A 13,932-nucleotide genomic window follows, 5' to 3' on the forward strand; every position below is an offset into this window, starting at 1 on the left:
ACGAACCCGCGGGCTCAGGCAATCCACTCACCTCAGCCTCCCAAAGGCACGGGATTACAGGCTGAGCCACCGAGCCTGGCTCTGGCTAATTTTTTTATTTATTGTAGAGACAAGGTCTCAACAAATTGTCCAGGCTGATCTCGAACCAGTGGGCTCAGGCAATCCTCTCGCCTCAGCCTCCCAAAGTGCTGGGACTACAGGCTTGAGCCACCGCGCCCAGCCATGAAAACCTTTCAAACACAAGATTAAGGAAACGCTAAACTACAAGGCAACTGTCACTTTAAGAAGAAAAAGCACAAGGTCTAAAAGGATACATGTGTTTTTTAAGTCCCTATAATTAACACATTATCTGTGTAATAAAATTATAAACACACTGCATATTTATGGTGTAAACATTTCCTAAAATCTTTACTGTGTGTGAGAACTGTATAAGGAGAAAAAATTTCCAAAAAAATGAAGTGTGTTTTACAACTGTGAAGTTCACAGAAGATAGGACTGAGACACTGTATGTCCTGCCGTCATATCCTGACATTAACACTCAGTAAACAAACACAAATGACAAGTTCCCTACCAGGGAAACTTCTATCTTGCAGATACTTCTGAATGTAAGATTCCTATTCTGGGAAGTGAAGACTTTCTTCCATTTTGTCGTGCCAACAGGAATGACATGAATCACGTGCCCCAGATGCTGCTCTGTGTTGCGTCCTGCAGGGGACACCAGAGACCCACAAGGCAGGGCCACCACACGTCATCTCCCATTCAATGGCTGCCTCCTCCCCTGGAGAAAGAGGAGCAGCCCCCACCAACCCACTCTCCTCCAGGAGGGCAAGCCAGCCCTAGGACACTTCTCCATTCCCAGACAGCTGCAAATCTTAACAGTAGTGTTTACCTCTGAAGAACCATGTATTAAAACCCCAACACTCCACAAGAGCCCCCGTACCTGATAGATGGCTTCGTCACAAGCGTTCTGAAGGCCCAGGTTCACCATCGTGTTCTGCAGCGTACGGCCCATGTAGAACTCCAGGGAAAGGTAATAAATGCGCTGAGAAAGCAAAAGAAAGAATCTTGGAATTCTCATCCCTCCTCACGTGAAGAAGACTCTGGTGATGCACCAGCATGGATTGCCATTTACGAAGATCACACACTAAAAACATGGGTTTGCACCCTCAGCCAGCCTCATCAGCCTGAGCCTCCAAGGTAGCCCACTCAAGCGTCTTTCTAAAGCACAGCATTCTCTTCCCAAAGCACAGCATTCTCTTCCTGACCACCTGAGTCCCCAGGTGAACAGAAACTACCCTTCCTGATGTGTGGGAGGCAGGGCAGGCCAGTGGTTGGGAACAAGGCTTCCAGAACTAAACAGAGCTGGGTCTGTACATAGCTTGGCCTCTTATCAGCACTGCCTGGTCAGGTTACTTCACAGCTCCAATACTGATAAATAACCATACCCTTGTAGGAAAGGCTTTCAAGTATTAAATGTAGAGCCACGTTAAGTACTCCACAGACGGGAGCACAGTCAACTGGTACTGAGCGCCCAAATGGATGTGTCCACACCCCTCGGGCAAAAGTCTGCTTTTCCTGTGCCCAATGGATGGCTTTGGGGGCTGTGATATGAGCTGCCTCTCTGTGAGTGAGGCACGGTGACAAGGATGGTCACTCTATGCAGGCCTCCTGGGCACTGGACAGGGTTCTGAGCGCCTTACATGCTCTGTTATGCACTCTTTACAGTCCCTGCAGGGCTGCTGGGTGGCACATAGCAGTCACTCAGGAGTCTTTTTTTTTTTTTGAAACAGGGTCTTTCTTTTTTTCTCTCTCTGTCACCCAAGCTGGAGTGCAGTAGCATGATCATAGCTCACTGCAGCCTCAACCTCCTGGTTGCAAGCAATCCTCCCACTTCAACTTCCCAAAATCTTGGAGTAACAGGCATGAGCCACTGCTCCTAGCCTATCAGAGTTCTTGTTCTTAGCATAACTCCACACTGCCTTCAGCCATACCATCAAAAGTAAGGCCTGGAAAAAACAAATGGGGGGAAGAAGGGACACATCTTCCTTGCAGAATTCCAACTGCTAAATGTAGAAGGGACTGGGGGAACAGAAGGCCACCATGGGAACAGCCCAGTCACAAGGTAGCGGCAGAGGAAGGCCTGAGTGCAAAGGTTGGTGGGTGCAGTTTCAAGGACTAATGAGATGTCTGCACAGCCTCCAAGTATCTTCCCCAAGATATCTATCAACTGCTACAGGGTTTCTACCGATGTCCACACGTTCTCTATTACCCTTCATCTCATCCAGCAGGTGGAGCTTTGTTCCCCACCCAAGGGTGAGCTGGACTAAGTGATCCCCTGTAAAGAGCATGAGAAAGCAGAGCAATTCCTGGTGGAGACGCACCACGCTGCTGGCCACCTGCTCGCCACCCTGCTCAGCTGTGCCAAGAAGGGTACGTTCCTTCTGTGCGTTTCTCCCTAAAACCCACAACCCCCGTCTAAGCATGAGAAGACAGCAGATGAACCCAAAGTGAGGGACATTCCATGAAACGCCTGACCAGTATTCATCAAATTTGTAAAGGTTATGAAAGACAGGGAGAGATCAGCAAACCCTCACAGAGCTAAGCCACACTTAGGCTTTTCAAACTAATAAATGTGCTCAGTGAAGCAGTCGGATATAGGATTAATACAAAATCGATTATGGTCAACCAATTCTCAATACGTGCAACCAAGATTCTGGGACAACTGGATATCTACAAGAAAGAGAACGAAGCTGGATCCCCACTTCATACTCCGTGTGGAGGACCCCAAGAATGAAATTACCTTTTGAGGGGCAGGCCCCTGTAGTACCAACTTACCTCATTAGGTAAGTGTTCTAGGAACCCACTGGCATCAATGTACCAGTTAGCGCTGTAAGGGGCTGCATTTGGCTTCAGTGAATTTTTTTTTTTTTAAGGTTCTTTCAACACATTTGCCCATATCATGATGGGTGATTTATGAGCGTATCTCCCCACACCATGCTGAGTTTTTGACCAAAAACGATATGACCCGTGTGCCCCACCTTCCGTATTCACCTGATCTTGTCCTAGTGACTTTTTTTTGTTTCCCAAATGAAAAAAGTCCTCAAAGGGAAACGTTTTGCTGATGTGGAAGAGGTAAAACAAAAAAACGGCAGAAGCACTGAAAGGTATAAAAATGGATGAGCTCAAAACTGTCTTGAGCAGTGGAAAAAGCTCAACTAAAAAAAACAAAGAAGAAATACATAATTTTTATAAATAAATTTCAGGTTTTGTGGGTCCCCCCTTATATATAAAAATTAACTTAAGATGAATCAAAGACCTGTACGTAAGAGCTAAAACGATAAAGCTCTTTTTTTTTTGGAGTCAGAGTCTCACTCTATTGCCCAGGTTGGAGTGCAGTGGCATGCTCGCAGCCACCACAGCCTCAACCTGCTGGGCTCAGGCAATCCTTCTGCCTCAGCCTTCCAAGTAGCTGGAACTACAGGCACACGCTACCACATCTGGTTTATTTTTTGCTTTATTGTAGAGACGAGGTCTCACCAAGTTGTCCAGGCCAGTCTCGAACCACTGAGCTCAGGCAATCCTCTCGCCTCAGCCTCCCAAAGTGCTGGGATTACAGGCTTGAGCCACCATGCTTGGCTTACTATAAAACTCTTAGAAGAAAGTACAGCAGAAAAGAAAAGAAAAGAAAAGAAAATGGGAAAGGAAAGAAATACAAAAGAAAACACAGCAGTAAATCTTCGTGACCTTGGACTAGGTAATGACATTAAAAGCATAAGCAACAAAAGAAAAATAGGTGAATTGGACTTTATCAAAATTAAAAAGTCTTGATATCATCAAGAAGCACAATCCACAGTACAGAAGATAATATCTGTAAATTATATCTAATAAGGAATTTGTACCTAGAATACACATACAACTCAATAATTTAAAAAGTACACATTTTAAAGTGGGTATAGGATCTGAATAAACATTTCTCAAAAAAAAAAAAACACAAATGGCCAATTAGCTCATGAAACACCACTAATTAGGGAAACACAATAAAAACCACAATAAGATACCATTTCATTCATACCCTCTAAGATAGCTATCACAAAATAGTCATCAGCTAGTAACAAGTGTTGACAAGGATGTGAAAAAACCAGAAAGTTCATACACAGCTTATGGGATTGTAAAACGTACAGCCAGTCTGGCAGTTCCTCAACAAGTTAAACAAAGAGTTACCATTTGGCCCAGCAATTCTACTCCTAGGATTATATATATTCAAGAGAATAAAGACCTATCTATCACCCCTCAAACACTTGTACATAACAGCCTAGAGGTGGAAACAACCCCAAATGTCCACCAACTGAAGGACAAGTAAATGGTGGCAGAGCCTTACAACAGCGCATTATGTGACCATAAAAAGGAACCAAGTATTGACACATGCTGCAACATAAAGGTACCTTGAAGACATCATACTAGAGGGAAGAAGCCTGTCACATCTTATACAACCCCGTTTATAGGAAATGTCCAAAAGAGGGACATCTAAAGAAACAGAAAGCAGACTGGAAGTTGCCCAAGGCTATGGGAATAGGGAGATCGAGTGGGTGACAGCTAAAGGCAGAGGGTTTCTACTGGGGTGATGAATGTTCTAAAATTGCTTCTGCTAATGGATGCACAACTCCATGAATATACTGAAGCCAATGAACTGCACACCTGAAGTAGGTGGACTATTTGGTTTCAATGTAGCTCTTACCAAAACATTTAACAGGCCGGGCACAGTAGCTTACACCTGTAATCCCAGCACTCTGGGAGGCCCAGATAGGAGGACCACCTGAGGCCAGGAGTTCAAGACCATCCTGGGCAACAAAGTCAGACAAAAACATTAATAATAGAAGAAATTAATAAATGAAATAGAGCAAAAAAATTCACACGTTACAATAAAATACATTTTGTATAAAAATAAAAATACTTTCAGTTGTAAAGACGGTGAAATGAAAATGCCTTAGTCAAGTTTTTTCTTAAAACTCACTGACTAAAAGAAAACCAGGGTGCAAACTCTGGGGAAGAACTAGAAAACGGGTCCACACACCACACAAAACCGAACAAACACAGGTGGGGGCAAGGTGCAGAGACCCCTGATGAAGCCAAGAAAAGGTTAATGTTCTTCACACACTCACACACACATGTATGCCCAACATCCACACACCTGTACAAGTACTTGCTCAGAAGCACATGCACAGTCAACACACAAGCACATGCACACTCAACACACATCCACACAAGCACACACTCACAAGCATGCCCACAAATCTAGGATACAGGGAGGGGCCACTCCCTCCATGCCGTACACACCTGGGCCCATCCAATGCAAACAGCTGATTCTGGGAAAATTCTCTCCACTCCAAGGAGTGGTCATCAAAGATGACAGCTATACCCTGAAACAAGAGCAGGAAGGCAGCACAGAAGCCACGACAGGAAGGAAACCAGCATCTGTCTGGGGCAGGTAAAAGCACGCACACAGACTCATCCAAGAAGCCAAGCCACAATGCCATGGTCACAACCATGGCTGCCAAGGTCCAATCAAGCACGAGAAAGAAGTAAATGAAACCCCACAAGGCACCAGCGAATGTAAAACAAGGGCAGAGCTGAAAACAAAACCCAGCTGAGGATAGCAAACAAGGTGGGGGTGTGACTTGCGGAAGGGCCTGGGAGAAAGACCCTGACACGGGGACCAAGGACACCCAGCATCTGCATCACACAGTTCCTGAAAAGAGCAGCAGAATGGAATAAAACGCTAAAATGCTTTTAGTGCGTAACTTAAGAAAACTCCTTAAGTATCAAAATCTACACATTGAAAAGACAAAAAAATCATCGAGCTCTGTCTTTGTGGCCTGCTTTTACTTTTTTGGTCATTTGAACATGTGGCTTCTAAATGATGATCCCCATGTCCTTTAAATCACAAAAAGTTACTGTAGTGCAACTGGTGAGTACATGGGCTGCCATGAGTGCCATGAGCGCCACGGGCTGCCAAACACAGCTGCCAAACACAGCCGTGTCTCGGCTGGCTTTCTGTCCTCTCAGGCTGTTTACACTACACTTGAAGTGACTATTGTTCTGTGGGGTTTCCATAGTATTCACCTCCCTCCCGCAGAAGTGGCGGACTAGTCCAGGTGGGGGATGGCCAAGCGTGAGACACTGAGCCCGGCTGGAGCCCAGCTGCCCCAGAAGAGTACGGGTTAAGGTTCAAGCACATCACTTCCTCCTCCCTACACAAGTGCAGGCTGTTGAGATTCCCACACTATTTCCTAGAGTTCTCCTCAAGAGGTGTTATAAAAAGCTGACAGATCAGGAATACAGTCAAGATGCTTTATTTTACCTTCAACTAAAATGTGTTTTGTTTTGTTTTTTAGAGACAGGGTCTTGCGATGTTGCCCAGGCTGGCCTTGAATGCCCAGGCTTGGGAAATCCTCCCACGGCAGCATCCCTAGTAGCTTGGGATTATACGCATGCGCCACCATGCCCGGCTAACTATTTTAAAGTTGTTGTAGGTTGATGTTTCTGCAAAAGTTTTCAATTTAACCTAGCACTGTGGGGAGAGAAGTTTCACAGTTCATCTCACCAGAGCTTGATTGTCTCTATAGGGGATGATACTGAGGCCTGTGACTCTCTTAATTGCCCTCCCAGGTTGAATGCAGATGTCCAGGGTTCTGCAACTGCTGCTGGGCAGCCTCCTGCTGCAGCGTGGCCTGGGGCCCTGTTCCCATCCGCCCAAGAAAGTATACACGGGGACAGCACTACACCAGATACAACGTGTACCCTGCCGGTCACAAGCTCTGGGCTTCAGGACTGTGGCGTGTTCTGTCATTGCTCTGGGGTTTTGGCAACTTGTTTTAATTTAAGAACTTTCATCATTTCCTCAGATATGTTGATTTAGGTTTTCACTTAAGATGGTTCAGAGTGGGCCGGATGTGATGGCTCAAGCCTGTAATCCCAGCACTTTGGGAGGCCGAGGTGAGGAGACTGCCTGAGCCCACGGGTTCGAGGGACAACCTGGGCAACTTGGCAAGACCTCATCTCTACAATAAATCAAAAAGGTGGCTAGGCATGGTAGCATGCGCCTGTGGTTCTGGCTACTTGGAAGGCTGAGGCAGAAGAATTACCGGAGCCCAACAGGTCAATGCTGGGGTGGCAGTGAGTGTGTGTGCCACTGTACTCTAGCCTGGGCGATGGGGTGAGACTCTGACTCAAAAAAAAAAGATGGTTCAGAGTGAAAACCATCAAACTGGAGACTTGCTGAAGAGCTGGCCAAGATATAGACTTGAACAGGACAGGTTGGAGTCCCATCCCAGCACAGGGCAATGATCCCTCTCTGGAAATACAACCGTCACTTACATGTCTTCACAGGCCTGGACAGGGACCCACACAAGGCTGGTTCCTTTCACCATGCCAGATTTTCTTTCTTTTCTTTTTTTTTTTTTTTGAGTCAGGGTCTCACTCTGTCACCCACCTTGAAGTGCAGTGGCACAATCACAGCCCCTCACTTCCTCTTGCCTAGCTCCCTGAGTAGCTGGGATTATACGTGTGCCACTACACCCTGCTTATTTTTTTAAAAATTTTTTGGTAGAGACTGGGTTTTGGTATGTTGCCCAAGCTGGTCTCGATTCTCCCACCTAAGTCTCCCAAAGTTCTGGGATTACAGGAATGAGCCACTATGCCCAGCTAACCATGCCAGATTTTCAAGGAGAGCTGCAGAGCTGAATCAGTTAGCAGGCTGGCAGTCTGGGAAAAACCATGCAAGGGCATAGGCATTGTCTAAGCAGCAGCCCAGGCTAGTTCTTCAGTGGCTCCAAATCCTGCAACTGTGAGTCCACGGCCACCCCAGACACTGCCCAGCCCCTGCCCACTCACTACCCTCTGGCCCCTCCTGTGCAACCGTGGACAGAGCTTCCCTGCTCAGGGAGCACTGGTCAGAGACCTGAGAATGACAATAGGGTCCCTGAACCTCTGCTCTGCAGCTCAGCTTGAAGGTCCCCCGCCTGGAGCTAAACTGAGCTGTTGATCTTTCTGCTACAGTCCCTTCCTGTAATATGACTATAACAAGGGGTAAGTGGCCTTCAACCTCCCTTCACTTAAAATTGAGCGTATTTATCCCAGACAAAGCCTGTACCACTGACAAATCACAGAAAAGGATCATGAAGCTCTTTGGCACTGACAGATGGAAATATGATCGGCACAGATATCGCCCAACATTGGCATCTTCTCAAGACGGCACGGGAGCTCCTGGGCTCTGAGTGTCCAGCACCAGCAGTGCTTTATTTTGCCCCTTACACAGTGGAGTATGATAGAATTGGGCCTGGAGAGACCTCCAATACCCCCCTTTCATGAAAGGAGTTTTGATTAGAGTTTTCATTAACGTAAGTGTCTGATCCCTTGGTGGAAAAACAAAAAGTGAACTTTTCCAACACTCAGGACAACAGAAGAAAGACCCAAGTGATGGCAGTCCCCAGAACAAAGGGCCTGATTCCGTGGGCAAACCTGGGACGAGACGGGTCTTCCTGTCCCCTTCTGTCCACTTGGATTGTCAGTGCTAGCACGCCTCCACAGGCCAGCTGTCCTCTTGCAGTGCCTTAGGGGCACAGATGGCTCCTGGGCAGACTGCCCCTCCCTATCGCCTGGGCACTGTGGGCAGGACAGAGCTGGCCTGACATGACACAGGGACATGGAACACTGATCCAGCCTGGAGGCCAGCAAGCACAGCGCTCAACAGCCAGGCTCTGGGTGGGCTCCTGGCCCTCCAGACATACTGGGGCTGCCTATCCTGCCAGGACCTCTGCCCTCCTGCCTCCCGCTGGGGAGCACAGCCAGTCTCAAACACCGCCCAGCACCAACGGATGCCAGAGAGACAAGTGCTGAGAGTCTATGGGCCTCCTGCAGACTTGAAGTTGGTCCTCGCTTTCCCTGACCGTGTCGCTGCATTCACTCCGTTACATTCGAGGGGTCACTCTCAGGACAGCTTTATAAAACCACTACCATGTGTGCCGTAGGCTTGGGTGGATAACCCACCACGTCTCTCGAGCTCACCTGTGCAGTCACATACACACTTCCTTGAAGAATTGCTGGGTCATGGAATTCTTGGTTTCTGTGGGGAACCAGCGAGCTATTTTCAACAGGACCATGGAGTTCCTCTTCACTTTAGTTACCAGGCCTGGGACTAGAACACACCTGAACAGTACAGGCTGAACTCCAGCCTGGGCAAGAGTGAGACCCCGACTCAAAAAATAGAAAGGTCATTTAAATATGGCTGAGATGTGGAAGTGAGGTCAGTTATGACATTTCATAAAGGTACAAATGGTCCCTGCAGTCACCACAGCTCCTGTGGATTAGTCTGTTTCTCTGGAGAAACAGAACCACAGTAAGATATGTGTGTGTGTGGAGGGGGCAGGGGGAGGGAAGGTGGGGGAGAGAGAGAGAGAGATTGATTGATTGATTTAAGGAACTGGTTCACAAGACTGTCCAAAATCTGCAGGGTGAGGTGGCCGGCGGGCTGGAGACCCAGCATCTGCAGTTCCAGTCCCAAGATGAAGGCTGCAGGACTTGCTCTGTGAGGCTGCAGCTGACTGGAAGCTAGACTACTGTGACACAGGAAGATGCCTGTATTTGGACTTCTAGGCTCAGCTCCTAAGACCCTCGTAATGTGCTCAGTGATGAGAGCAACAAAAGTGAGGGAGTGTGTTGTCACTCATAACAGGCCCCTTAACCACTCTTGACACAGGTGATGAGGTGAAGTGGGGAAGCCCTAGTAGGGGACTGGTTGCCAGGGAACCAACCTTCTGGCTAGAGGGCTGGCACTTCCAGGCCCACCCCTCCCCTACCCCAATCTCCAGGAAGGGGAGGGGTTGGAGGCTGAGCCCATCACCAACACCAATGACAGTCTATCACGCCAGGAAGCCTCTGTAAAATTCCTAACCGAAGGGGTCAGCAAACACACAGAGGTGCTGGGGGGAGGGTGGCACCTGCAGGGAGCAAAGAAGCCCCACCCTTACATCTGTTCTAAGCACATCTTTCACCTGCCTGTCCCTGAGTTGTATCCTTCACGGTAAGCTGGTGAACGAACACAAGGGAGGTGCTTCCCAGATCCTTGGGAGTCAGTCTAGCAAGTCATCAAGTCTGACAAGGGGCCTGGTCAGATGTCAGCATCTAAGGCAGATGCCCAAGCCCTCAGCCTGTGGGATCTGAGGCTCACTCCACACAGGTGGTGTCGGACTGAGCCGAAGTGTAGGTCACTCAGTTGGTGCCCTCCAAGAATCGGAGAACTGGAAGTTGCAGGAAAAACCTCCCCAGAGGCCTGTCCGTGTCCACAATGTCACCATCTGGCCCTACAGCCAAGCGAGCCGACATGTAAAATTAGCCACTACAGCCTGTCAGAACAGAAGCCAGACTGACTTCTGCAGAAACAAATGCGCATGTTCAATTTAATAATGATGGCCTGAACCTGCTTCCCAGAGTTGGCAGCACATGGCAGCCTGAGGCTGAGAAAAGAACTCTGAGCTGAGTGCTGCTGGAGAAGTGGCCTCGGGTGCAAGTCCACATCACACACAAGTGGGTACACTCAGGACAACTGGGAGTTAAACAGACTCCTGCGCTGCTCCCACCACTGACTGATGAAAGTAAATCCCATGAGAGGGGATCAGGGTTGGCCGGCGCTGCAAGCCACACTCTCCATCGTCTTCCTCCAACTCCTGGGTTCAGCCAAACCAGATGCATCATGCTTATAATTATGTTCTGGGAAAATTTAGGACAGCAGTGTGGTCCCTGCGACAGAGCTGCTTTTTCTTTACCCCCACTGTGGTCCTGCAGGAGCTCCTGGATGAGGCACAGGAACCAGTTTAAGGGCCCCATATCATACAGCATCTGCCTCCCAAAGGCCACAGAGCAGAAGTCGAGCATCGTCCATTCCGGACGTCATGGCAGGGATCCCATGACTTCTATGAGGTAGGATCAGCTTTGGTGGCCAGGATGTCCGGCCTGTGCTTTGTGCCCTGACCTTGCACCTGAATTTAACCCACTTTCCTACCCTCAGGGTCCCTCCCAACTTTCTCTTTGAGGCCTTCTATTAATGTGAACCTTTGTGTTACATCTTGGGGAAGCATCCTCAAAGTAGTTCTGGATGGAGACAGAATGTCAACGTAAAACACAAACATAAACAAACACAAAACCCTAACATTTCAGAATGGCAAGGAACCTCCCAAACAGATAACCTAGTTTGACTTCCCTCACTTTATTTATTTATTTATTTTTTGAGTTGGAGTCTCACTCTGTCGCCCAGACTGGAGTGCAGTGGCCGCTCCCGGCCACTGCAGCCTCGACCCACTGGGCTCCGGCGATCCTTCTGCCTGAGCCTTCCAAGTAGCTGGAACTACAGGCGTGCTACCACGCCCGGCCAATTTTTTGATTTATTGTAGAGATGAGGTCTCACCAAGCCGCCCAGGCGGGTCTCGAACCCACGGGCTCAGGCAATCCACTCACCTCAGCCTCCCAAAATGCGGGATTACAGGCTGAGCCACTGAGCCCGGCTGACTTCCCTCACTTTAAAGAGAAAACTGAGGCCACGCAAGCCCAGGGTCACACAGACAGAAGGGTAACTGGGATTCAAACGAGCAGGACAACTATGCAGCCCTCCCTCGCTGCATGGGGAGCCCCAGCCCTGTGTGCCACAGCTTCAGAGAACCCACAGATGTCCTCACAACCACATACTGCCTCTGGCCAAGCACAGAGCTCTCATTTTAGCTACTTTCTGACATGCTGATTAGCCAGTCAGGTTGTGTGAAAAATCTCCCTCTGAGACTGAGTTTCTACCACCCCTGCTAGTTACCACAGATAAGGAGCTAACAGAGTTACGAATCCACAGGTTCAGCACAAAACTATTTTAGTGATAAAAACAAGTATTTCTACCAGTACAGAAAAAACAACATAGAACACAAACAACTTACAGCATTTATAGTCTTATGACTGAGTGTTGGGGTCACAGTTAATTTCCTCCTTCCGGTTTATCTTTTTTCTAATTTTTCCTCCAGTTATCTTAAGGACGTGCATAGCTTTGAAAAAGACCCAAAAAGCACTGTTTTCCTAATGACAGAGTGTCACACTACCACACTCGCTGGTACAAGTCTCTGAGGCCACATATCAGGTTGAGGGGCAGTGCTGCAGGTGTTTTGTTGGGAGCCCACCTCCCTGTAGGCGCTCTGGTGGAGCTGGTTTCTGGTCTGTTACCAGCAAGCATGTACATTTTCCAGAGAAAGGATGATGAGCTTATTTTATCATGAATTAGCCAAAGAAGCACTTAAATACCAATTTTTCACATTTGCACATCCCCCAACCCAGAATAGGCAAGCAGTCTTCCATTTACAGGCTGTGGTTTCTTTAAGAGAGCAAGGCTTCCACCTAGAGCCACACAGCAGACAATCAAAACAGGTCTCTAACAGAGGACCAGAAAGCCTGTTTTGTTGGAGGGACTAATTCTGGCAGTGAAGGTCATTTCCGTAATCCCTGAGCCCATCGCTGGCTTTCTGGTATCTAATGATACATAAACACTTCAGTGGAACCCTGAGGTGTCCAGCTGCATCCTGGTCTGGCTCCAGGGAAATGCCCTTGAGTAAGCAGGCAGAGCTGTCCTCGTGTCATCTGCCACTGGGACAATAAAAAACGATGCTGTGCCCCAGAGCTCTTCTAGCAGCAGGGGATTCTGGGGGAGCCAGTGTTTCTTGGCTGCGCTCCCTGGCAAAGTCATCCCCAGTCCTTGTTATAACCTGCTTTGGCTACTTGGTGCCACTTCTCTCTAGACTGTCTTGCATATTAAGCACCAAGAGGCCCAGCTGGTATTCTAACAAATCTGTCCTTCTTACCATCTCAATTTTGGAAAACAGAGTGCCCCAGAATGAGTTTGAAAAAGCACTTGGTCTCACTCTTAGCCATTGTTGTATTAAACACATCTTAATGCCTTACAAAAACACTCTGAAATACCATCAACAACGCAAATGCCCCAGAGCCCTGTTGTACACTGCAAGTAAAATCTATGCAAACTGGCTTCAGGCCTACAGGTGTGTCCTTCCTGGTCAGTTTTCACTTTACCTTAGTACAGCAGAAAGATGAAATTCTCTGTGGTTAAAAAAGCAAAACAAAACTAGCAAAAGGTTTTTTTTAGTCCAAGACTACAATACAGCTATCAAATGAACTGTAGTTAATGACTTAGAAAGCTGTTTAGGAGCAAAAAAGTTATAAGTGTTTATGAGTGAAACAGAAAAGTAACAAAGTCGAATGTGCAATATACTTTTTTCAAATGTGCATGCATATTTTAAAAAGAGAAAAAGACTGGGAAGCATAACATGTACCTTAAGAGTAATGGGGATAATCAGTGACTTTTCTGTATTTTTCTACGGCAAACGAGTATTTGCAAAATTATAAGCAGAAGTAACAATTACTACAACAATGTCCGTGAACTTTAACCCGGGGAAATTTCTCCAAGGAAGGTGTAGGAACTGCAAAGACCTTCCTGGAGGGCTACCCTCTGCGATTCCGGCCCCTCCTGCTTTTCGCAGGCATCTTCAGTAATTTTTTTTCTCATCAACCCCACAACCGCCTGCAGATTACCGGGCAAGCCCCCTTCCAACCCACAGAACCGCCTAGGCCTGGTTCCAGCCCTGTTTCCCCACGCTGCAGCAGGAAAACAAAAGGTGGGGACAGAGGGGCACCGAGTCTGCAGCCGTCACGGAAGCTCGCGGCGAGAAAGCGCTGGGAGACCCACCAGCACTCGCGGGCGCAGGGTCTGCGGGGTACAGAGGGCCCTGCCAGGCGAGCTCCACGCGCAGGGGTCCCCGGGGCCCCCACTGGCATGGGCTCCAGGCCACAGCCCGACTCTGCTGCGCCCCGGCCGTGGACGGGGATGCGGAGCTG

At 48.1% G+C, this 13,932-nt stretch overlaps 1 protein-coding gene across 3 annotated transcripts in view; it reads right to left on the minus strand.

Annotated features, from left to right (window-relative positions):
• Positions 1–13,932, minus strand: part of PYGB (glycogen phosphorylase B) — a 41,347-nt gene that overhangs the window by 26,816 nt on the left and 599 nt on the right. The window contains exons 2-3 of one of the 3 annotated variants that reach the window (XM_008068613.2): positions 7,969–7,978; positions 941–1,042 (exon numbers count right to left, since the gene is read on the minus strand). In XM_008068613.2, the coding sequence (XP_008066804.1) occupies positions 941–1,042; positions 7,969–7,978 (112 nt within the window). Of the gene's footprint in view, positions 1–940; positions 1,045–7,968; positions 7,979–13,932 lie in introns of those variants that run through there. The other 2 variants (XM_021717859.1, XM_021717858.1) reach the window with 2 other exon arrangements.

This window comes from Carlito syrichta, unplaced genomic scaffold (assembly GCF_000164805.1).
Source record: "Carlito syrichta isolate Samal-C Ts95f unplaced genomic scaffold, Tarsius_syrichta-2.0.1 Scaffold311350, whole genome shotgun sequence".
Taxonomy (NCBI): domain Eukaryota; kingdom Metazoa; phylum Chordata; class Mammalia; order Primates; family Tarsiidae; genus Carlito; species Carlito syrichta.